General features: G+C 36.5%; 3 protein-coding genes across 7 annotated transcripts; 1 reads left to right on the top strand and 2 right to left on the bottom strand.

Annotated features, from left to right (window-relative positions):
- Nucleotides 1–1,503: 1,503 nt before the first annotated feature.
- Nucleotides 1,504–6,242, bottom strand: LOC306846460 (guanylate-binding protein 1-like). Of its 2 annotated transcripts, none has more exons than XM_079379876.1 (11): nt 6,188–6,242; nt 4,604–4,810; nt 4,391–4,518; nt 4,195–4,304; nt 3,909–4,108; nt 3,539–3,784; nt 3,287–3,435; nt 2,925–3,056; nt 2,587–2,799; nt 2,386–2,488; nt 1,504–2,194 (listed from the first exon to the last, which is right to left on the bottom strand). In XM_079379876.1, exons 2-11 carry the CDS (start codon nt 4,791–4,793, stop codon nt 1,800–1,802), a joined length of 1,866 nt encoding a protein of 621 aa, XP_079236002.1. In that variant the 5' UTR covers nt 4,794–4,810; nt 6,188–6,242; the 3' UTR covers nt 1,504–1,799. The 2 variants fall into 2 exon arrangements, with proteins under 2 accessions (XP_079236002.1, XP_079236003.1); XM_079379877.1 differs by having other exon boundaries at nt 4,604–4,821; nt 6,188–6,229.
- A 930-nt stretch (nt 6,243–7,172) lies between these two features.
- LOC306846461 (guanylate-binding protein 1-like) lies at nt 7,173–14,393 on the bottom strand. Its single transcript, XM_079379878.1, has 11 exons — nt 13,859–14,393; nt 13,077–13,287; nt 12,864–12,991; nt 12,666–12,775; nt 12,379–12,584; nt 11,135–11,377; nt 10,887–11,035; nt 10,417–10,548; nt 9,352–9,564; nt 9,143–9,245; nt 7,173–8,217 (listed from the first exon to the last, which is right to left on the bottom strand). The coding sequence occupies exons 2-11, from the start codon at nt 13,264–13,266 to the stop codon at nt 7,829–7,831; spliced, it is 1,863 nt and encodes a 620-aa protein (XP_079236004.1). The 5' UTR covers nt 13,267–13,287; nt 13,859–14,393; the 3' UTR covers nt 7,173–7,828.
- Nucleotides 14,394–14,443: 50 nt separating this feature from the next.
- Nucleotides 14,444–22,112, top strand: LOC306846457 (guanylate-binding protein 1-like). 4 transcript variants are annotated; one of them, XM_079379869.1, is made up of 13 exons: nt 14,454–14,566; nt 14,929–14,984; nt 15,056–15,163; nt 15,257–15,451; nt 16,112–16,239; nt 16,473–16,582; nt 16,690–16,883; nt 17,780–18,022; nt 18,435–18,712; nt 18,859–19,071; nt 19,269–19,371; nt 19,763–19,956; nt 21,216–22,112. In XM_079379869.1, the coding sequence occupies exons 4-13, from the start codon at nt 15,259–15,261 to the stop codon at nt 21,435–21,437; spliced, it is 1,878 nt and encodes a 625-aa protein (XP_079235995.1). In that variant the 5' UTR covers nt 14,454–14,566; nt 14,929–14,984; nt 15,056–15,163; nt 15,257–15,258; the 3' UTR covers nt 21,438–22,112. The 4 variants fall into 4 exon arrangements, with proteins under 4 accessions (XP_079235994.1, XP_079235995.1, XP_079235993.1 ...); XM_079379868.1 differs by lacking the exon at nt 14,929–14,984 and having other exon boundaries at nt 14,444–14,574; XM_079379867.1 differs by lacking the exon at nt 14,454–14,566 and having other exon boundaries at nt 14,722–14,936.
- Nucleotides 22,113–25,708: the final 3,596 nt, after the last annotated feature.

Here is a 25,708-nt window from a genome sequence, read left to right as displayed (position 1 = left end):
TGACATGGCAGCCCAAATCATAACTGACTGTGGAAACTTCACACTGGACTTCAAGCAGCATGGATTCTATGCCTCTCCACTGTTCCTCCAGACTCTGGGACCTTGATTTCCAAATGAAATGCAAAATTTACTTTCATCTGAAAAGAGGACTTTGGACCACTGAGCAACAGTCCATTTATTTTTCTCCACAGCCCAGGTAAGGCGCTTCTGACGTTGTCTCTGGTTCAGAAGTGGCTTGGTAGCCCTTTTCCTGAAGATGTCTGAGCGTGGTGACTCTTGATGCACTGACTCCAGCTTCAGTCCACTCCTTGTGAAGCTCTCACAAGTGTTTGAATCAGCTTTGCTTGACAGTATTCTCAAGCTTGTGGTCATCCATGTTGCTTGTGCACCTTTTTGGATGGGATTATTAATGGGATTATTACTCTGTATAGAGACTCACAATGTATCCTTGGCATTGAGTATACAGTATATATATATATATATATATAATATATATACCCTTGCAAAACAGTAAACCTCTTAAGAAACTTGAACATGGAACACTGTCTCCTGTGTCTGTTTCTTCCTGTGGTTTTGCATTATGATTGATGGGGCTGAGAATATTTGGGGTACTAAGAAAAAATGGTTAAGTAATGTACAGCACATTACTGTTTTGGAGTTTAAAGTCAGCAAGAGCTAATAAACAGCTCTGCTGACAATAGAATTCAGACTTTAACAGAGAAAACTTCCAAAAAATCCAAGCACTTTTAAACTAATCCTTTTGGTTAGAGTTAGTTTACAGTAGATTTTAAAAACATTCTAGGAACCACAAAATAAAATAAATGAAATACTTTAAAAATGTTGTAAAAAAAACACCGTCTTGGTATTAAAATACTTTAACTACTACTTCTAAAAAATTAAATCATCTGTATATTTCAATTATATGTTTTAGAAATGCTAAAATACAACGTTTTATGGCAAATCTGTGCCAAGGACTACATAAGGACTGCATTGAAGTTCTTAGATACAGTAGCAACTTCTCAGTTACATTGAAAAAAAAAACACTTCAAAATTCATTTTGCATTATGACTTTTAAGTTTTGGTAGAATAGTCTCTTCAAGTAGTGTTCACCACAGACCGTGTTTTACACAAAGTAGAAAGCCAGTATGAAACTCCGGAGATAAAGTAGCCTTCTAGTTTGGCCTATACATTTATGATGTCACTACTTGGCAAGATTTGCAGTGTACACGTGTGCATTTCTTCCATCCTAAATCCTCTCCCTTGTTCTTAGTAAAAAAATTAAATAAATAAATGGACACAAGAAATTGGTTCCATCAGTTTCCAAGGCTGAAGTGGGGAGTCAAAAATGGGAAAAGGAATAAAAGGAGTTTGTGATGACAGCAGCTTTGAAATGTCTGTTAAATAATGATATTTTATCTTATGCATTTAATGATTGTTTAACAAAAATGTAATGCTTACATTTAAAAAAATGGTATGAAATAAATGTCTACAAAATACTGTTTTACTAAGTTGGGTTGAGTCATCTTTATTTATATAGAACATTATACAATATAGATTTTCTTTCAAAGCAGCTTTACAGGAAAATAATTATTCAAGTGATGATGCAAACAGAATTCAATTCTGTAAAGACAATAGCAATTATTCAGTTGAAGTCATTTCATTGTTGATTCAGTTTGGTTCAATAACAGCCTAAACTAAAAGGCGAAAGAACCCCCCAAAAAAAAAAAACATGCTTTGTCTTGTTAGCTATATGAATAAATCAATCTGTGATGCAACAGTGATTTGCATGGAAGAGGTAATTATATTTTTTTGAGTCCTTTCATCAGCACTTTATAATTAAGAACAACTGGAATGATTTCTGTCACAGCTCCTAAAACAGGCTTCACATATTCCTTCATAAAACCACCAGAACTTTCCTTTTCTTTTTTTAGATTTGTTATCTCCTCATTCAGGAGATCAGCTTTCTCACTAAAGCCTTTCTTTATCATCTCCTCCTGCTCCTTCAGCTTGCTCTCAATGGCTCTGTCCATCTCCTGCTGCTGCTGCTCCAGCTCCTTTTTGAACTTCTCCTGCATCTGCCTCATTTGGTCCTCCTGCCGCTCTTTCTCTGCCTGCATCATTCGCTCGCTCTCAATGCGTTTCTCCTCTTCCTCTTTAAACTTCTGTTCCATCAGAGCATTCTTTTCCTTCTCCTCTGTCAGTCAACAAAGAAAACAAAAAATATGTGAAATATGATATTACCAAACCTCCAGAACCTGAACTCCAAGATGCCTTAGAGATGCTCTTGAGTAACAATTTGGGTTTTTGGGTTAATTAAATTACAAATGCTCCAGAATGAAACAGCGTAATGAATTACAAATATTCATTAGGTTGGTAAAGATTTACCCTGAATCTTTCTGTAATTTTCAGTGAGCTTTGTATCCGTGTAAAGGATGCTGTTTGCTTCTGGTCCCCGCTCATTCAGAAACTCATTCAGTACGGCCTCAGCCTGCACATAAACATACATTATTAACATTTACTGTATAGACACGCTCATCCCTTCATGTATATTCAAAGAACAATTTCACAGAAACACTGTGTCCTCACCGATACACCTTTATTGGGTTCTCTGCGGTACTGTTGAACAATGGCGTCTCTGTCTCTGCAGTAGAGTTCATATCCTCCAGACTGACTGTACTGTCCATCCTGCAGTCGTTTATTCATGTCAGAGAACAGATTCTTCATCAGATCTGTGCACTTTCTCTCTGATGCCATCTCGTTCTCTTGCAGCAGGCCTACATAGTACATATCTATGTCTTCCTAAACATACATAAACACACATACATGCATCACATATACATGCTGGAAAAAGTCTAATTGATTACGATAGCGGCGTTACCATTTAACGGAGTTACCACATATAATTATGTGCATTTCAAATTCACCGTCAGTTTATTCAGAAATTCTCTTTTTTCATCTTTAAAGGAGCGTTTCATAAACTCAGCAGTGGCCAGACTGCTGAACTTCTGGTGCTCTGAGGAAATATCATCGACACCTACTGGAAACTTGTTCTTCACCTGCAAAGAACAGCATGCTTTGTCACTGAATGGCTGTAACAATTCGGATCAGTTTCAAAAAATGAATAACTGTGAATCAAAGGAAGAAATTTATTGACTGAATATTATCATGTTAAATCTCAAATCAAAAATCTCAAGTTGCTTCCATAACACTCATTTTAACTTTAGTAAAAGTAAATTACAGTCTGAAGAGTACCAGCACTGACTGAATATGAGATTTTCTGTCTTACCTCTTCCATCCCAATCTGATAAGCTTTCAAAGCTTCTTGAACAGCTGTCTGGTTCTGTAGATTTGCAAGAGCAACAACTGCATTGTCCAGACAGGGGACCTTACCACTTTTGATTGTGTCTACATAAATCTCTACCAGATGTCCGAGCACTGACAACACACACAAACACATAAACAGATTTAACTTGCAATTATAAAAGCTAATGGGTTTGGACACTGAATTTTCTCAATATTAAATTGGTAAAACACTCACATTTGCCAGTAACTCTGTGTCCTCCTTTCACTGTTTTCACAACACTATTGTGAAAGATGTGTTCACAAAAACGTTCCGTGACCTCCAGAAAATCAGGTACAAGGTCCCGTTCTTGTAAGCTTTCTAAACGTGTCAAGTTTTGTGGTGATGCTGGAGAAGGGAACACAAAACACTTCCTGGGGGACGGGAAATAGTTTCGGATGCATTGCCGAGGCAGGTTGTAGTCACTGGCTTTCTTACTCACACCTTTTAGGAGAAAATAACACATTTTTACCAAATTGCAGTAAGAAAGATTTTCTTTTTTCAGTCTTCAGTCACTGTTTATTTACATGTTTCAAATTCTAGCAATGTTTATGTCTTTCTTAAATACCTTTCTTGAGCTGGAGGGCAAATTCAAGGTATTCATCCTCAGTCACTCTCTTTCCTTCAATTACCAATTCCAAGGTGAAATCTCTCACGACCCAGGTGAACGATGGGAAGAACTGCACAAACTTACAATCCTCTTCTTCCTCCTCATCTGCTGCATTTGTCGATCTGACCTTGACCTGCTCAGCGAGCTCAGTGACGTAGCTGCAGCACATTAAGAAATAACAGCATCTTGTAAAGTGTATGTGTGTACATGTGAAAGAGGAATGAGTTGTGTGGTTAAAGGATACTGCAGCTTTTCCAGTGCAGTGTTATCAATAGTGCCACGGCTGTTGTACACCAGAGTGCTGCTGAGCAGAACAGCCAGACAGAAGATCCAGCCGTCATTCTTAGAGTCTCCCTGAAACACACAGTGTCTTCAGATCAAATCATCCACAACATATTTCAACAAGACTATGAAGTCTACAGTTTTCTTCTTTTCCTCACTTTGGCCACGTCACCAAGTCCCTCTGTATCCAGCAGCACCAGAGTGTGTCCGTCTTTAAAGGGGTGCGAGACACACCACATCCAGATGCCTTTAGTCTTTGACTCAATAGTATTGCCGAGAGCAAAGCCTGAGACAATCACATTTTTATTATAATCCACATGATGTAGCTTATATGCACACATTAAGTTGGCATGTCTAGACGGTTCTCTCACCTGACTGTTGTCCTGCCAGGCGGTTCATAAGGTAAGACTTCCCCGTACGGTAGAGTCCCACCACAGACACCACCACCACCGGCTCATTGATCCTACTCAGGAACTCAATGGCATCCTTACAGACGCTGAGTGATCCATTCACGTTCTCCACCAAACATATGGGTGATGGCATTAGTCTGGCTTTAGACATGCTGGCTCTCTCTAGCTCTTCCTGTTTGCTAAAGGAAAAAATAATGATTTTGTTTTTACTGCAAACAGAATATTGTAAACAAAATGTATAAAAGCCTGTAAACACAACATACCCCAAAACAACACATTCTTCACTGACTCTCAAATATATTGTGCTATTTATATCATTACACCTTTTCTTTATTAAGTAATTTATTTGATAAATCACTTTTTATTATTTCACTAGAATTGTGATTTTATTAGAATAGCTGGATTTTGTTATCTGAGATATTTGCATGATCATATAGTGATTAGAAAGGGAAAAGGTCAATTTAGGGTAACTTAGTAGCTTTTGTCTGATTGTGAACACCTTCTAGAAGCAAAAAAAAAAAAAACACATAGAAAGAATGAATAATACACTGTAAAAAAATTCAGACCTCCCAACTCAAAATTTTCTAGTGACTGATTACATCTAAATCTTTCCATTGGCCCAATTTAATTTCTGCTAACTCAATATTATCAATTGTGGCAACAGTCTGTTAACATTGGCGCATTGAGGAATAATATGGTGAACCAATGGAAAATTTTAGATGTAATCGGTCACTAGAAAATTTAGTTGGGAGGTCTGAATTTTTTTACAGTGTAATAGTGTCACATTTGTCAGGTTAGATCACAAAATAAATAATGACTCATACACCAAATACATATTTACTGAAAAGCAATTGCAATCTTACATAATTTAAAACAAACAAAAGAAAAAAAAAATCTATATAAATATTAAATATATCTAAATTAAATATTTATGATAGTACAACGCTAAACAAGTATCTACATTGTTTTATGGGTGCGGCCTCAGGTCTGACCTAGTCTTGGTCTAAATGCGATTCAGAGGTTACATGACAAAAAGTAAAATGACCAGATAAGACAATATTCTGAGTTTAAAAGTTTGTGTAATCCAGCAACAGATGCAAAACAGAATACAACAAAACATCCTGATTTTCGAATCTCGGAGGAAAATAACCTTTGTCTCATAGGAACCATTATTTACCTCGCCTCAGGATTAATGTCTGTACGGATGTATTTTCAAAACTAAACTTGTATTCGACACAAATTTCTTAAAATTAACCAGTAGCTCTTCAGTTTTGTACACAAAATGTCTAATTCAAAGTTAAAATACGCATTAAATACATAGTATTAGGCTACACGTCAATAAACATCACGCTGTTAATAAAATTTTCAATTCCACAATTAAAAGAAAAGTCTTGAGTGGACATAAGACAACATACTGCACAGTCGCAAGGTCAACGGTAACCAAACAAAACTGTTTTCACCGAACTCTCAAAAAATGAAATAGTTTGCATTTTATATTTGTTTCTGAACAAATGCCAAAGAAATTAATAAATAAATTTCACTTACACAAATTCAAAGCGTGTCTTATCTGTACTGTATGATGAAATGAAAGATGACCAATGCTCTAGCGCCGCGGGGGCTGATGGGAAAAATCGCCTTTTTGTGAGGCCACTTGTTGTGACGCTTTAATCATGTTTTAATCATGGGAAGAACCTGTTGTGTCCGATGTAACCAAGCGGAGGCGGATGGCCTGGATATCCGCCATAAGACGCACTGCCAACATCATTGAAAGTTTGTTCCAGGCATTTTCATTCAGGTAAGTGTATAAACTTCACTTAGCAAATGATTATGTGCTCTCATTTTGTTCTGTTCCCGAGAGGAGTAGTCATAGGTTCCTCTGCATTTTTTAACTTTGCACTTATCGGTCGACATTGCGGCAAAGTGAGCAAGCTAAATTGGGTTAGTTCAAATAAAGTGCGCTGAATGAATGAGCCACTCAGGCATTCCGTAACCCAGCCAGAACTAGAGACTGAAGCAGGAGAAATTCACTTAATAACACTTGTAATGTTAAGTATGTTTGCCACCTGTGAGTATTGTTTTCCACATGAGTTCAGTTCGAACTGAAGTATGTGTGTGTGTGTGTGTGTGTGTGTGTGTGTACACTATATTGCCAAAAGTATTATTCCACACTGACTGAATCAATCATGTCTTTTTGAACCTTGCCTCATACACAGAGGCACTGTCATGTTAGAATAGAAAAGGGTCCTGTCCAAACTGTTGCTATAAAATTAGAAGCAAACAATTCCCTAGAATAGCATTATATGCTTTAACATTAAGATTTGTACTCATAGGAATAACTAAAATAGTCAAACCTGTGCATTTGAAGGGGGTGACTCAATACGTTTGGCAATATAGTGTATGTGTGTATGTACGCGCGTATGTATATAGTATTCCCACTGTTGATTGCAATAATTTGTTTCAATATGGATACTTTTGTCTCCCCAAAGGTAAACCAGCATATGAGATGGACGAGTCTCATTCAGACTGGGCTCCAACGCTGCTGTTTATTTGTCTTGAGTATGTTTTAACTTATTTGTTGCTATAAGTTTTTGCTATGATATTGACATTGAAATCAAAAGTTGGATTAAACATTAAACAATGCACTTCATACAGACAGTAACTTGAATTAAAATGTATTTTAATATGTTTTTGTGTGTGTGCCATAAAGTAATCTCCTGAGATTATAATGAAGCATAAATGTAATTTAAACATGCAATCAGCATTTGTCCCCTGATTAGAAAAAGTTTTACTGTATGTATAAATATATAATATAAACTTTCATGCACATTCACAGGTGCAGTTTAACACTCCAGTCATTTCAGTGACCTAAAAAAAATCTGCTATATTTTGCATGCAGTGGATAATCTCATGAGGGCTGACTTCTTGGGGTTATAAAATCAGACAAATAATGTTTGCATTACCTCAGTAACCCTGCGTTTACATATACACTTTTGGTTATGGAGTAAATGTAGCACTGGAAAAACTGCAGTATCTTTCTTTCTTACAGTAGGATGAATTTGGACACTACTCATAAACAATCAAAATATCATCCAAACCTTATACTGATGAATGTGTTTGTTAGCTATACTCCTTTTATGAATTCAAGAATGTTAAAAATGTGACAGGTGACTTAAATGTGACGGGTGTCTATGGTTTTCTGTTCCTCCCTTTGAACTCAAGCATTAAAGGAAGGAGTTTTTCCATATTGCTGAGAAGCGCCATCACCACATCCATAAAACTTCCAGAACTTTTTTCTTCTTTCTCTTTTTTTAGATTGTTTATCTCTTCCTCCAGGAGATCAGCTTTCTCTTTAAAGCCTTTCTTTAGCAGTTCCTCCATCTCCTTCAGTTTGCTCTCCAGAGCTCTGTCCAGCTCCTGCTGCTGCTTCTCTATCTCAGATTTAAACTTCTCCTGCATCTGCTGCATCCTGTCTGCATGCTGTTTTCTCTCTTCCTGCAATATTTGCTCTCTCTCAATTATTTTCTCCTCTTCTTCTTTACACCTCTGTTCCAGCAGAGCACTCTTCTCTTTCTCCTCTGACGATTTAATTGAGACATAGAGAGAAAAGAGAAAGAAATGAGATTCTGTGATTATTTGCAGCACCATGTTATGACAATCAGTAGCGCAGCACACTTGCTTGTTTAGTATTGCTTATTATATAAAACTGTTTTCATATAATTCAGTATTTACAAGACAAAAAGTTGAGAACCTTGGTGAGCAAGTTAGTTGCAGTTAATAGATTGTCACGGTGTGGCAAGTACAGAGTGGATCTATTTGCAGCAATAACTTGTATAGACAAAGACTAACAAAACTAAACTGAAAACACTGACTTAGGTACACAAGGAAGGTAAGGAACTAAACAAGGGACACACCAATCTTATAGTGTCTGTTAACCAAGGTGGCAGAAAATTTAAAGTCAATAGACTGACATGAAAGACACTGCATTGTATGACTAAAATGTGAATTTCTAGAAAGATAACATTGTTATACATTGTATTACTTATGCACTTTATTATTTGCAGCTATTTAACTGGTCCTGTATATGGAAAATTAGAATCAATTTTATTTTTATATTATATATTTATATATTTTTGAGCACATAACCCCACACATACCTAATTCTAATCATTTCTTAACAATGTACTGTAACACATACAAAAGGAACTATAAAAGTATTCCGGACCAAGCTTCATGAACTTTTTCACTGCTACACAGCAGTTTTAGGTTTTGTCTTGCACTATTGAATCCAAAGGTTTCTTATTGAAAGCAATGGGCTTGGGCTTACCAGCCACATAAAGATGCTAAAAGACTTTTACTGTTTGTAAAGTGACACATTTCTCTTGGACATATGGCAATATCAAATGCCTTCAAGGTTAGATTTTTCAGTTCCAAATGTAGCAGGATTAAACAGCTAAAGGAACAGAGAAATATTCATTAGGCTGATTATTAATAAAAGTTTACCTTGAATATTTCTGTCATTTTCAGTGAGTTTTGTATCAATGTAGAGGATACGTTTTGCTTCAGGTCCCTGGTCTTTCAGAAACTCATTCAACATGGCCTCAGCCTGCACATAAACATATACATTATTAAAACACACTTATAGGGACATTCATACCCATGTACTCTATATTCAAACAGCAATCTCAAAAACACACTGAAAGTGTCCTCACCGATACACCTTTGTTGGGTTCTCTGCGGTACTGTTCAACAATGGCGTCTCTGTCTCTGCAGTAGAGTTCATATCCTCCAGACTGACTGTACTCTCCATCCTGCAGTCGTTTATTCATGTCAGAGAACAGGTTGTTCAGCAGATCTCTGCACTTTCTCTCTGATGCCTTCTCATTCTCTTGCAGTAGGTATACAAAGCATTTACCTACAGCTTCCTATAAAACAAATGGAAATAGAATCCAAAACATGCACAAATAAACAAATTCAAAGCCTGAATGTACTGCACACCATCTTTGGATACACTGTTGGTTTAGTTTCACTAATCTGATGGACGTACAGTAGGAATTAATTTGGTCACAATTTCACAAAACATCAATACTATGAATCAATCTCCAACTTCAACATATACTCCCCAGTATGGTTAGATTCAGGAGTAGGTTAGGGTTAGGTCTTTGGGGATAGCTATCACAAGTGAACTTGGAACATTAGTGGGGACACATCATTTTCCTTAAAGAAAACATTGAACAACACCCCTTTCCTGATAGGTTAGGTTGCATTTACTTTCTCAGCACAAATTTAAACAAAAACAAAATGAAAAGAAACTAAAATTAAATATTAAAAAGGACAGCATCTAAATTAAACCCTACAAAAGATCTGTGTATTTTAGGATATTACATACACATCTGACTGTCTGAACACCTGACTATTATTTGTATGTGCATTTATATCAATTTACATAATGGTATTATAGTCAATAAAATACTTATGGTAGAATTCCTTGCTAATTTGTCTGTAATATTACCACAGATCTGTTATAAGTGAAAAACTAGAAAAAACTATTAAAAAAAAAAATCAAATGAATCCTTCTCCTCCAGCTTTCTTAAAATAAATGCACCACTGTTTTCCTGCACACACAAGAGGCTACACGTATATTAAGAAATAAACACAAAATATTGCCCAATGAAATAATTATTATTAATAATGGCGGATTAACTTAAAATAATAATTACTATCATATGTCTGCATGCTAATATGAGTTGGTTAGTGAGTGCGTATTTGAAACTCACCAACAGTTTTATTAGGTATTCTCCTTTTTCATCTTTAAAGGAGCATTTCATGAATTCAGAGATGGCCAGACTGCTGAACTTCTGGTGCTCTGAGGTAATGTCAATCACACTAACTGGGAACATCATCTTCACCTGGGAAACAGTATGTGTGCATGCAATTTGTCACTAAATTGCTGCCAAAACTGTGGTACCTAAAATAAAACTTTATTTGAATGATTTGAAAAGACATACTTTTGACTAACCTATTAATGAATACAATCATAAACTACAAAAGTTTCAAAATATTGCCCATGATAAGTGTCTATGAAGCTGTCTATGATAAAAAAAGAAACCTGAGATTTGATTAGTTATACCTCAGAAGTGTATTTGTATTAATGAAAAAAACTGAGGAAGGTTAAAGTAGCTTCAGTAAGTGCCATTTAATGTGTATGAGAGTGACAGTATTGAATATATGATATTCTGTGTCTTACCTCTCCAATCCCACTCTGATATACTTTCAAAGCCTTCTGAACAGCTGCCTCATTCTCTAAAATTACAAGAGTAGCAACTGCATTGTCCAAACAGGGCACTTCACCACTGCTGATTGTGTCTACATAAATCTGCACCAGACGCCCAAGCACTGACAAAATGCACAAACACAGATAAATAAATATGCCTGTTTAATAGGCTTTTGAACTTGAATATCTACCAATGACTATTAAATTGGTGAAACACTCACATTTGCCTGTAACTCTGTGTCCTCCTTTCAGTGTTTTCACAGAACTCTTATGAAAGACGTGGTCACAGAAACGACCTGTGACCTCCAGAAAATCTGGCGAAAGCTCCTGTTCTTGTAAATTCTCTAAGTGTATCATGTTTTCAGTCGAGGCAGGAGATGGGAATACAAAACAGTTCCGGGATGGGAAATAGTTTCGAATGCATTGACGAGGCAGGTTGTAGTCACTGATTTTCTTATTCACACCTAAATGAGTTTAGCGAGAAAATACATTCTTAGCAAAATAACCACAGTAGTGTTGATGCAGATGTCAGGGAGATGCTGTGTGTTTCATGCGGAAGCTAAAGCACTTTATTTGGCCTTCCGAAAGTAGATGCAATTAGGAATCGTTGGTTAAGATTTGATTACAACACAGCAGCACAACCCAAATGTTCGAATTTGTGCAACGCATTTTATGGACAACAGTTTCATGAACCTTTTTTCTTCTGGCTATGGCTATGCACGAAGGCTATTTCTAAAAAAAAAAGGGTAAATTCCAACTTTGCTATGACAATTTGGCGCTTCTGAATCAGTGCAGCCCTATATTGACTGTTCAAATGCGGAGTTTTGCACGTAACGCATCGTGTGTGTGAGTGTGTGTGAGTGTAAGGGGAACAGGGTCACATCACAGCGGAGTGTACAGCCTGTCAGCTTGTGTACTGAAAATACATACGAACATCATCACTGTGTCTGTCATGCGACTCTGTTTACCTTTCGGGCTTGAACTGATGGTAAAACTAATTTGAAAGCTGAAGCTCGCGATTATGGTAAGGGGCATTACATTTCCGACGAATGCTTGTGGTGTTCAGCCAATCACAATGCACTGGGTCAGTTGGCCAATCAGAGCAGACTGTGCTTGTTGGAAGGAGGGGCTTTGTAGAAAACGACACGTTTGAGAGAGGCAGGGCATAGAGGAAATACAATAATGTACAGTATTTGAAAAATAATGTGTTTTTTTGAACATTAAAGCATGTCAACATATTCTGTTATACCAAATACACAAAATAATGATCATTAAAAGCATCATATGACCCCTTTAAATCAATAGTCAGACCTATCTGTCACACATGGATAACATAATTTTAGCCAGGGTTTTTTCTTTTTCATTCTTTTTTTATTTGATTTCAGATTTCATTATTTCCAAATCTATGCATTTATAATGTTGAGGGGAAAACAATCAATAGATCTTGCAATTCTTTTTTAAATACCTTTCTTCAGATCGAGGGCAAACTCAAGGTACTCATCTTCTGTCACTTTCTTTCCATCAGTTTCCAACTTCAATGTGAAATCTCTCACGACCCAGATGAATGATGGGAAAAAACGCACAAACTGAGAATCCTCTCCTTCAGCAGCTCCTGCTGGTCCAGATAATGATGACCTGATCTTGATCTGCTCACTGAGCTCAGTAACGTAGCTACAGCACATTGAGAAATAACAGCATCTTCCAAAGTTTGTATAAATTAAAGAGGGTTACATGTGGCAGAAAAAAGGATACTGCAGGTTCTCTACTGCATTATTATCAATAGTGCCACGGCTGTTGTACACCAGAGTGCTGCTGAGCAGAACAGCCAGACAGAAGATCCAGCCGTCATTCTTAGAGTCTCCCTGAAACACAGTGTCTTCAGATCAAATCATCCAAAATGAATACATATTTAGAATATTAATAATTCTATAGCTTTATCCTTGTCCTCACTTTGTCCACGTCACCAAGTCCCTCTGTGTCCAGCAGCACCAGAGTGTGTCCGTCTTTAAAGGGGTGCGAGACACACCACATCCAGATGCCTTTAGTCTTTGACTCAATAGTATTGCCGAGAGCAAAGCCTGAGACAATCACATTTTTATTATAATCAACATGATGTAGCTTATATGCACACATTAAGTTGGCATGTCTAGACGTTTCTCTCACCGGACTGTTGTCCTGCCAGGCGGTTCATAAGGTAAGATTTCCCCGTACGGTAGAGTCCCACCACAGACACCACCACCACCGGCTCATTGATCCTACTCAGGAACTCAATGGCATCCTTACAGACGCTGAGTGATCCATTCACGTTCTCCACCAAACATATGGGCGATGGCATTAGTCTGGCTTTAGACATGCTGGCTTTCTTTAGCTCATTCTGTATGTTCAAGGACAAAATATTTGTGTTCAGAAGATGACCTAATTTCTTACAGGTTTGAAACGACACAAGGGTGAGTAATGATGACAGAATTTGAGTTGTGAGCCTTCCTGTGCATTTTGTTCCATAATCAAACAATACTTGCAAAAAGAAGATCTTTCATTCAAAAACATTCACGAAATTCTAACCTTTCTTTGAAGTAAAACAATTGAAAGTGGGGGGAAACTCCCATTATTTCCTCCAATGCATGTTGGCCACAATTATTGGCACCCCAAAAATTCTTATGAGTTCAATATCTCTGAAGTATATATTCCCATTTTATTGGTGTAGAAATGACTATGCATTTAGTAAAACTTTTGCAACTGCTTTCTATCACTTAAAGGCACACTTATTAAATAGTTGTCTTCTTTTACATAGGAACTACTGAACAGACATTTAAAAGTATACTTTATAGTGCAAAATATTACAAATCATACTGCTTAAGCTCTATAAAAACTTGTTGGTCCCTTGTAGCGCTAAAACTCCCACAAAGCTGAGTCATCACGTCCAAAGACTTTAAATCACTTCTCACCAGCACAATGCAAATGACTGAAAACTTGACAGGCCTCTCCCACCAGTAGACAATGGATGAGGTTTCCGGGTTTGGAATACAGAAGTATAATCCTTTTTACGGGGTTGAGCTTATAGAAGTAGACTACATGGAAGATCGTAGCAAATGTTATTTTTGTTTCCAGTTTTCAACAGAAAAATCCACTAATACAGAGATAGATCACGGCAGTCAAAAGAGAGAAAGATGTCAAATTCACCCTCTCTCTCACAGCAACAGTAACTACATCATGACAGTTCATTAGAGTTGCAAACGTATATTTTAACCAGTGCCGTATCTACCATTGAGGACACCGAGGTCATGTCCTCGGTATTTTTTCCCGAAATTTCAAATTAGTCAATCCAGCAGTGATGATCAATGCCAAACACAGAACCCGGTCCGTGTCCGAATCCATATATGTCGTCTGTATTTTCTGCCAATTAAATTCACATTCTCCGTCTAATCTCAAAGGTGAAATCTCCGCCTCTATCTGTCTTTGCAGGCAGCGGCACTTGACGTCACGTTACCTAGGCTACAGATTAAGAGAGGCGGGAAAGCCGTATGTTTTTTCACGTAAGCTAGTACATCGATCGGACATGATCGGAAATGCAGACATGAAGAGGAACTTGCATCAAACTAAATTAAGTTTTAAAAAGCCAACAACAGAAGGGCAGGGAAAGAGTAGGAGAGAAGGTGAGCCTGTGTGTGTCAGTGGCAGACTGTTCAGCACTGTCAAGCGCTAAGTTTCATTTGTCATTAGAATCCACTGATCTATAATAGAGAACTGGATAGCTCATGACGTCATAAAAGTGAAGCCACCGCACCGGTGTGTGTGTGTGTGGGGGGGGGGGGGGGGGGGGGGGGGTGTTTAGAAAAAATGACCTCGGTATTTGAAAAATCCTGGCTATGGCCCTGATTTTAACTGATTTATATATATGATAGGTTTTAAGTGTTTTTAAGCCGCATACATGAAAATAATGTCCCTTACGTTGACCAACCCTAAAAAAGGTGTAGATTGTAGAAGATCTTACCGATGTTGTTTCTCACTTCTGTAGTTCTGCAGGTAAGTTGAGATGAACTGATGAGTCACCAGACTACTGTCCAATAACAAGTAAGTTATACTTGCACTTTCGTGACAGCATCACTCCCAGATAACGCATATCCGTATTTTGTACCATTTAGAGAACAACAGGTAGCCTATGTTAACAAACCTGTAAGATAGGAAGAGCCTCCAAAAAGTTTATCAAAAGACGAGAACAACATTCAGACATTCAACTGCTTTTCAGTGAGGTAATAAACAGTCCGATTACCAGAATGGCTTTGTTGACATTTTATTTTGTTATGAATTTGTTTATTGTTACGTAACTTGCGTTATGTTTTTAGTCATGGCATGTTGCCGGTTCATGTCTGCTCCGGTGTGTTTTATTGAAAACGATGAAAATGGGAAGCTGCGTGTGACAAAAGAGGCCAAAGTCATTCTGGATGGGATCAATGAGCCGGTGGTGGTGGTGTCTGTGGTGGGGCTCTACCGTACGGGGAAGTCTTACCTTATGAACCGCCTGGCAGGACAACAGAGAGGTGCTGCTGAAATAAATAGCTTCAAATCTTCCTCTTGTGCAGTCACTACGATAATGACAGAACAATAGTGTGTGTGTGTGTACTTGCTTAACCTACATTGTGAGGACAAAATAATAGTCACGAAAATGTTGACATTCAAGGAAAACCATGCAAATTTTGGTTATGAAAAATACACAAAGTTTTCTGTGAGGTGGGGTTAGGGATAATATGAAAATATAATTATCTCAGTATAAAAAACATTTCCAGTCTATGAAAATTCAGCCTAATGATGTAAAAGTTTGTGTGTATAATCTGTCTAAAACAGTATGTGTAATCTGTGTTAAAACAGTAACCGCATTAAAATGAGCTATAACATGTAGTATAAAATAATTCTATCAAAATCCAACGTCAACAGCCGATGCACAAAAACCATTGTACTTTTTTATTTTGTGATAATTTGTTACACTTGTACATGACAATACAGAAGAAAAGATCTGTCACAATGTCCGTTTCATTGTGACTTTAATTCAGCAGGCCTGTATTTTTATGTATGAAACCAACATGAATAACAAAGACTATTACACTTCTTACATTCTATCTTGGCAACTAGATATTTAAAATATATTTTTTTCCTTTTCATCTTGAGCATCTTCATGTTTTTGATTAATTTGATTTCCTTAGGCTTTGATCTGGGCAGTACTATTGAATCAAAGACCAAAGGCATCTGGATGTGGTGTGTACCTCACCCTAATAAAAAAGGACACACTCTGGTGCTTCTGGACACAGAGGGACTTGGTGACATAAAGAAGGTGAGGAGCATCCAAAATGATGTTTTCATAGCAATGTTACATACTGTAGCAACATAATCTACCATCGCCTGTGCTTTCAATTTTCACTAGTTAATCAATGTACCATGCTGCACAAACGGTTTAGAGTTTACAGATCAGTTTTAAACTAAACTAATTAAATTATTGTTGTAGTCTGTTGCTAGTAAAGGTAAAAACAGCTGCTTATTGTAGCTGACACTCTTTTAATATTTCAGGGGGATGAGAAACATGACACATGGATCTTCTGCCTGGCTGTTCTTCTCAGCAGCACTCTAGTGTACAACAGCTTAGGAGTCATTGACAACACGGCACTGGAAAAGCTGCAGTATCCTTCTCACACAATAAACACAAAACATGCACATCCAGTGCAATAGATTGAAAACAATCTCTCATAGCACCAGTGTAACTCTTCCTGAACTGTGCTGAATGTAGCTATGTTACTGAGCTGACGGAGAACATTCGTGTGAAAGCAAAAGTGGATCAACATGAGGACGAGTCGGCAGATTTCATGCGTGTTTTTCCATCATTTGTCTGGGCTGTTCGTGACTTTACTCTGCAACTGAAAAAAGGGGATAAACCAATAACATCAGATGAGTATCTGGAGGGTGCATTGGAATTAAAACCAGGTGAAAAACAGAGTTGACACTAAACACATACAGTACATATACACTTTCAGAGTGCAGGGACATTTGAATGAGAATGATATAATTAAATTTTTAATTTAGAATTTAATATGATTAGATAATGTTTAAATACACAAATTACAAGTCCTATTAGGCATTAAGATTTGATCACATTGTGAACACATTTCAGCCATCTATCCTGCTAAATTTGTAGTATTTTTCATTCCATCTTAGTCCAGGATAAGTCGTGTCGTTTTACTGGGCTGCTTACAACACTAAAATTAAAATTGTTAACACAAGATAAAATAAAAATCTATTATGATCTGATCAAAGAATGATGGCAGGAACAGTGCATTGCTCTGCCTAACATTAAAAAATTAACAAACATTAATTATGAATGAAATATTGTTAAATACAATATTAATAAGAATTTGTAACATGTTTTTTGAAACCGTGTCAAACACAAAAACACATGCCAGTAAAACAAAGGAACATTGTATCAGTGCCACCTTTCTATCTTTGATACTAAGCTCTGAGATAAAGATGCAAAGAATGTAGATAAATGGCTGCCATGTGATTAATTTACAAATGTATTTATAGAACCTGGGACGGTAGATCTGGTTAAACCTGCTTATTTGATTTACATAAATTGTAAATACTCTTGTTTATTGTATAAATCAGTATCTTTACTTAAAGGAAAAATCTTTGCAACCCTGCAACCTTGATGTGTACATATGGCAGAAGAGTATATCCAAAACGATTTACATTGCATTCAAGATGTTCGTTTATCATGCATTCCTTGCCAATCAAACCCATGAACTTGCCACTGCTAACATCATGCTCTGATAGTTTTAAATATAATATGATATTATTGATGATCCATAATTATCTTATTTTAGGTAGTTCACCTCAGACTGAGCAGTATAACCTGCCACGCAGCTGTCTGCGCAATTTCTTTGCCGTGAGGAAGTGCTTTGTCTTCCCTCGGCCTGCTAGTACGGAAAACATGTGGAGAATGGAGGAGCTGCCTGAAGAAGAACTGGACTCAAAATTCCTTGAGCAGGCAAACACCTTCTGCCGTTATATCTATAACAATTCAGAGACAAAAACTGTCACTGGTGGCCGTACAATTACTGGAACAGGTGTGTGCCTTCACAGAATTACTTGTAGCTAACAAGTGCATAAAAACATTGTTATAAAACTCTTTTGAGAAGCATAATTTCTATCACTCTGTAGAAATCTGAGAAGTTTTCTACTGTGTGATTCACTTAAAGTTACTGTAAGTGATGAACTGTGCCACCAAACAGATACAAAAATCATCCTTTTTTACCCATTTTTTACCCATTTTTTACCCTATTCCAGCTCCAAACCTCTGCCACTGGTTGAAATAGACATATGCGTTCAAAGTTTGAAATTGACTGATGTTTAGAACACTCTTATTAAAATTAGTCAGGTATTAGGGACATTTTATGTGTTGTCTTATTAAAAAAAGAAGATCAATGAAATGTGAAACAAAGAGTAGATGTCTGACTGAACTATTGTGTTTGCTGACAGCTCTGGGTAATCTTGCTGAGGTTTACGTAGAGGCAATCCGCAGCGGGAATGTTCCGTGTCTGGAGAACGCAGTGGTGTCTCTGGCTAAGATCCAGAACGTCCGTGCAGTGGAGGAGGCCCTGCAGTTCTACATGACAGAGTTGTTCAACTTGGTTCAGCTTCCAATGCACCCAGAAGAGCTATCCGACATCCACACAGTCACAGAGAAGAAGGCCATTGATGTTTTCATCACCGTGTCCTTCATCGACAATGACCAGATCTACCAAAAAGACCTCATGGTACCTGCTGAAACAATAATAATAAGAAAAATAGAGACAGTCAGACAACAGAACACACACAATGTCATAGGAGCCTGGCAAAAGAAGCCTATAGTCTTTAACTTTAGTTTTTTACACATTTCACTTATTGCTTTTTGTTTTTTTAGGAGAAGATTTATGATGAATATCAACAGATGTGCCAGCAGAATTATGATGCATCTCGCATGCAGTGTGAGGAAGTTCTACATGATGTGTTTGATACACTGGAAAAAGGCATTTCTGACGGATCATACCTGAAACCTGGAGGATCCCAAAAGTACATAGACATGCTCAGACAGCTGTCAGAAGAGTACAGAGCAAGAACACACTCACAAATAATGGTACAAATCACTAATATCACAGTCACAAATAATGGTACAAAACCATTATTCCAGTTTTGGAATTACAAAAGAATAAGTAAACGATTTATTTGTTGTTGTTGTTGTTGTTTTGTAACAAATGTAAATTTAAAATTTAAAACTGTAATTGTGTAAACAGACATTTTGAATAATACTCGAATGTATATTTTTGTCTACAGAGTGAAGAAGTTTTGAGCAAGTTTTTGAAAACAAAGGAAGATATTGGAAATATGATTCTACAAGCTGACGAATCTCTCAACGCAGCAGAACAGGAGAAAGAGGGTACAATTCAAATCAGCACACTTCTCTATTATTCTATCAATTAAGTCTGATTGATAGAATGATATGATACACAAGACAATACACTTTCATAAATGTCTATTCTAAATACTTGTTAGGCTCTCATACTGCATATCTTTATTGCTGGGTGTTTATGCACAAGTAAACTGAAAGACTAAATGTATGTGGACACACCTTTCTAATGAATGTGTTTGGCTATTTTAGGCTACTTCCACTAAAAGGTGGATAAATTCAAGCATGCAGCCATGCAGTTAATCTAGATATTTTTAGTAGAATGGGGCGTAAAAGGATGACAATGACAATGCACAAAGCAAGAGTGATGGTAGAGGTATTCAGTAAAATACAGTTCAAAGTTTTCTTTGTCCCTTTGCAGTGGAGCAGATGAAGACACAGATTCTAAAGCAGCAGAAAAGAAGCCTAAAGGAACAGAACCGGTTACAGGAGCAGACGTTTAAAGACATGCAGAGAACCTATGATGAGCATGTGGATCAGATCATTCGTCAGATGGAGAGAGAGCAGGACAGAATGAGAAGAGACAATGAACGAGTCCTGGAAGCAAAACTGAGAGTAAGCACAGTTTTAAATTGATTTATATGACCCAAAATAGGTTGTAAATGAAAAATCAGACACATAATAACTAGAGGCATCAGCAATAATCAAAAGGTGCACATTTATTAATAAGCAATTTAAAAATGTTTATTTAATTATTATTTATTCAACTGTTCATTTATTGAACATATTAATAAATGTTCATTTTCAAACTAGTTGGGTTCATTTTAAGCAAGAAATATAGTTATTTTTAAGCAATAGTTGAGTTAACTAAAACTACCCAGATGCTTGGGTTAATTGTTTAACTCTAAAAAATGCTGGGTCAAAAAAACAACAACAATCACTGGGTTTGTCCATATTTCACCCAGCGCTGGGTTGTGTATACGTGACTTATCTTTTTTTTTCTCTCTCAAAAACGCGATTTTATGTAAGATATTTTTTAACCATGGAGCAAATGTTTTCAAATATCTTTAAAGTCCCTGGGAAATCAAAATTGTCGTTTTTTTGGCTTTTAGTATGAATATGTTAGCCTTAAGGTTATCTATAAGCTAGTGTGGTCCAAAAAAATGACAAAATTCACATTTACAATATATAAGCATTCAAAACGTACAGTCTCTACTTTCTGCCAATATGGACCAATATCACCCTGCACTTCAGCTTCTCTTCAAACTTTCTGTCCAATCAAATGCTCTTTAGAATCTGAAGAGTCCTGCCCCTACACTATAAATTGCCGCTGAAAATACAGCTGAAATCGGTCACTTGTTCAGAGAGTTAGTATTTTCTGTATGGCGAATTGCACGGTGCACTACATAGTGGATAGGGAACGATTCAGACAGTGTAAATATGCTTTCCATTTGAGCGAAAGAAGTCTGGTTTTGCGTTGTGCAGCACACACACAGTCTGCTCTGGTCCAGAGACACAATAGCATGGAGCAAATCATATGTGCGAATCGGCGCAGACCATAAAACGCATCAGGTGCATTTGAATGCTACGTAGAACGCTATATTTTATTGCAATATGGGTGAGATTGTGGCTGTCATACGATGTCAAATGCGGCTTTACCGAGCTCAACGGCTCTGTCATGATGAGCATGTCATGATCTCTTGAAATATATACAAATAAAAGTATTTTTGAATGTAAAATATTGTGAATATATAGAAAATTCACGACCCAGACATGGTATTTACAAGCTTCATTAGATTGCTTTTGTGGTTCACAGAATGTATTACTCATCCTGTTTTTTGGACCATATATTATTTATTTGCTCTTTATTACAGGAAAATCAAGCTCTTCTAAAGCTGGGCTTCCATTCGGAGGCTGTCCGGATGCAGAGAGAGATTGACAGCCTGAAAGCAGACATGGATAAAGAGAAATCATCACAGCGCTCCAAACTGAGCCAGGTTTTGAATAGTATCGGCATTACAACAGCTTTGGTCGTGCCAGGCTTCATCCCTAAACTGATTGGTGCTGGTCTTTCCATGGCATCAAATTTTGTTTGACTACAAGCGTATTCACACACACCTACTTTATATATAGTTTCTGTTCTCATATTATATGCCATATTAACATATTAACTAGCGAGCAATATTTGTAATGAACTATGAACAAAGCTGCTGTTATCAGAGTGACTGCCTTTCACGTAGTGTTAAAATGATTCACGAAATCAGTGAATCCTGATGTAAATCTTCCTGGGAACCTTCCAGTTATTAGGCCATAATATCTGGCCAAATTATGGCCGATATCTATGTCCAGTTTTTGACACATTTTGAAACAGGTGACATTAAACAATAGTGTGGTACTTTCTTTGTGTTTAAAGGTTTAGTTAACAGATCAAATGTTCTTAAACTGAGTTAGAGTGTATTCACCTTTTTTGTTTGCTTGTAATCAGATGGAAAAAAACTATGCTGTTTGTCTTGACATTCTTACAGGCTAAATGTGGTGACTGCAGTTTTCTGTGAAATATAATAAACATTTCTTTTGATCCAGGCTGATTGTGTATATATGACAATGTGTCCTTGGCATTGAGTATATATTTATATAGCAAACAATAAACCTCCGAAGAAGCTTGAAGTTTGTCTGTTTCTTACCATGGCTGTGCATTACTGATTGAAGGGGCTGGAAATGATGTAAAAATATCTACTTGGTCTACTATTTGAAATAAAATAAAAAGGTGTAAAAAGAAAAAGAAAATCTAAAATAAAAATGCTAAAACACAACCAAAATAAAGTTCTGTGGTGAAACCATGCCAACAGTGTAAGGACTACAACTACTAAGATGCACTTGATAAACTGGACAACCACAGAAGTGCTTATAAATCAGCTTCCTACTGGTGTAACTAGTTATTGTAGAACAGTCTCTTCAAATAATGTTAAAAAAGCCCTTATTTTACAGCCCTTATGGTTTGGCCTATAAATTCATGTCACTACTTAAGGTTGGCAAGATTTAAAATGTACATGTGGCCATTTCTTTTATCCTGTTCTTAGTTAAAAATAAATAAAGTCTTCTTAAAGTCTTTCTTTAGCATCTCCTCCTGCTCCTTCAGCTTGCTCTCAATGGCTCTGTCCATCTCCTGCTGCTGCTGCTCCTTGTTGAAGCTCTCCTGCATCTGTTTTACCCTGTCCTCATGCCATGCTTTCTCTGTCTCCATCATTCGTTTACTCTCAATTCGTTTCTCCTCTTCCTCTTTCAGCTTCTGTTTCAGCAGAGCTGCATTCTCCTTCTCCTCTGGACATTCAGTTAAGATAGAAAGAGAGTGAAATGATATATGACAAATTGACCTCAACCATAAGCAATTGAGATTTAAGTGTTTAAGTTGCCTACATGTCATGCTTCAAAAAGCCCAATATAAACTTACTTTTAATTTGTTTATTATCCATGCAGAGGATGCTGTTTGCTTCAGGTTCCTGTTCTTTCAGAAACTCTTCCAGCACAGCCTCAGCCTAGAGGTACTGGGGGGACTGTTTTTTAAGAAAAAAAAAAAGTTAAATGAAAGACATAAATTTTCAGGAATGCAAACTACTACTGGCCTTTTCAAATTTCTCTGATGTCAATGCCATTTACGTTATTCGTCACAATGTAGCCTACGTAATATAGCAGTTTTCAGCAGATATGAGATAAGAGTTAATGTAATATCTCTATATAGGCTTCCGTGATTTCACGTGTCTACGAAAATGTTTAAAAATCTATGAAAATCATTCTCAATCTTACTCTAGAACATTGTAAATCTGAAGACTTTTGCTTTCCAGTGCTGTGCATAAGAAAGTGATTTATATTATAAGCCTAATAAAAATATAATTTGCTAATTAATTCACATGCATTATTTTATATGGTTAAAAGTTTAAAATAATTAAGGCTTTTTATTTATTTATTCATTTGAAAGAATATTGCATTTATTAGATCAAAAGTACATAAAAACAATAATATTATGAAATATTACACTTAAAATAGTGGTTTTCTATTTAGGATATTTTAAAATATAATTTATTCCTGTGATCAAAGCTGGATTTTCAGCATCATTACTCCAGTCTTCAGTGTCCCTTCAGAAATAATTTTAATGCTGCTTAATTTGCTGCTTAATTATTATCAGTTATTATTTTTGATCAGTTCTTAATAATAATTATAAAATACCAATAACCAATCATTTTATTAATGGTTCTCGGTTAAAGAACAGCATTTATTTGAAATATAAGTACCTCGTAATAAGTTTAAATATCTTTACTGTCACTTAAATCAATTTAATGTTGAAGAAAAAGATATATTTATATATTTTTTTAATCTTACAAGACTGAATGGTACCACATTTTCCACAAATTTCCGTTTCCGTGTTATTTAAATTATTTGTAACCAACAGAATATATTGGAATATATTGTGGGTACACATATTGTGATATGTTCTCGTGACCTGTTAAAATCGTTTATTTATTATCCTTAAATCCAATGTTTTTCTCACAGCGCTCCCATACAGAGAGAGAGAGAGAGAGAGAGAGAGAGAGAGAGCGCATCGGACACGCGGGCAGGGCGCGTCACACAGATGTTCCCATGAGAATAATTCCAAAAACGCACCATAAAATTTTCAAAAACATTACTTGACAACTCATTTTTTCCACCAACCGGAATTTCACGCATGCCGATTTTCACTGGTTATGAGATCAAAGGTCACATATGGTTATCATTAATATTGTTATGAGGTCACAAAGGTCAAAGCCATCAATCAATTTGTCATTTGCTGGTGGATATTGACTACCGCCTTTTCCATGTAACAATAAATGATTCACATAATCTGTGAATCCTAATGTAAATTATCCTGCGACCAATTTCCAATTGACAGAGCAATATTTGGCCATTTTACATTTTACATAAGACTTTGGCCTATACGTGAGTCTAGTTGGCTGACAAAAAAGTTTAGACAGTGCACAATAGTGTGGTACTTTGTGTTTAAAGGTTTAGCTAACAAACCAATGTTCTTAAACTGAATAAGAGTGTATTCATCACTTTTTGTTTTTGTTTGCTTGTAATCAGGTGGAAGAGACTCTACTGTTTATTTTTACATCCCTATATGATGAATGTATAGTGACTGCAGTTTTCTGTGAAATACAATAAATGTTTCTTGATTCAGGCTGACTGTGTCTTGTACAGCACATTATAAACGTGCTAGTTAATCTGAGAATTGAAACCTGCTCTTAGTTCTCAGTTAAGGGGAAACGTACTGGCGGTGTGTGTTTTGTGCATGCCTTTGCAAATACCTCCTTACTCTTTATGTATAGTGAAGACATCACTGCCTGGTAGCCCATGACTTTTATATGCCAATGTATCCTTGGCATTGAGTATATATTCCCTTGCCAAACAATAAACCTGAAGAAACTTAAACATGGAACACTGTCTCCTGTGTCTGTTTCTTCCTGCAGATTTGCATTAAGTTTGATGGGGCTAAGAAAATTTGGGGTTAAGTAATGTACAGCATGGGAGCACATTACTGTTTTGGAGTTTAAAGTCAGCAAGAGCTAGTAAGCAGCTATGAATTTAGACTTTAACAGAGAAAACTTCCAAAAAATCCAAGCACTTTTAAACTATGCCTTTTGGCTTGGAGTTAGTTTACAGTAGATTTTAAAAATATTCTAGGAACCACAAAATAACTATTTAAATGCTTTAAAAATGTTGTAAAATCACCTTCTTGGTATTAAAATACTTTAACCACTACTACAACTACTACTAAAAAATAAATAACATCATCTGTATATTTCAATAATCTGTTTTAAAATTGCTAAAATACAACTAAAATAACGCTCTATGGCAAATCTGTGCCAAAGACTACAACTACAAAATTGGGCAACCAGTTAAGTTCTTAGATACAGTAACAACTTCTCAGTTACATTGGGGGAAAAAACTGAATTCATTTTGCTGTATGACTGTGTAGTTTTGGTAGAACAGTCTCTTCAAGTAATGTTCACCACAGACCTTATTTTACACATAAAGTAGAAAACCAGTATGCAATTCCTGAGAAAACCTATGGAAAAAGTAGCCTTCTGGTCTGGCCTATACGCTTATGATGTTACAGATTTGGAGTGTACATGTGTGCATTTCTAGCATCCTAAATCCTCTCCCTTGTTTTCAGTAAATAAATAAATAAATAAATGTACACAAGAAATTTCTTCCATCAATTTCTAAGGATGAACTTGGGAGGCAAACTGGCTCCAAAAATGGGAAAAGAAATAAAAGAAGTTTGTGTTTTCAGTTTGGTTAAATAACTGTGTGGGGTGGGGTTCCGGATAGG

The sequence above is a fragment of the Barbus barbus genome (genome assembly GCF_936440315.1).
Source record: "Barbus barbus genome assembly, chromosome: 26".
Classification (NCBI taxonomy): domain Eukaryota; kingdom Metazoa; phylum Chordata; class Actinopteri; order Cypriniformes; family Cyprinidae; genus Barbus; species Barbus barbus.
Note: the sequence above shows the minus strand (reverse complement) of the source record. Positions and strands in the feature narration are given on the sequence as shown.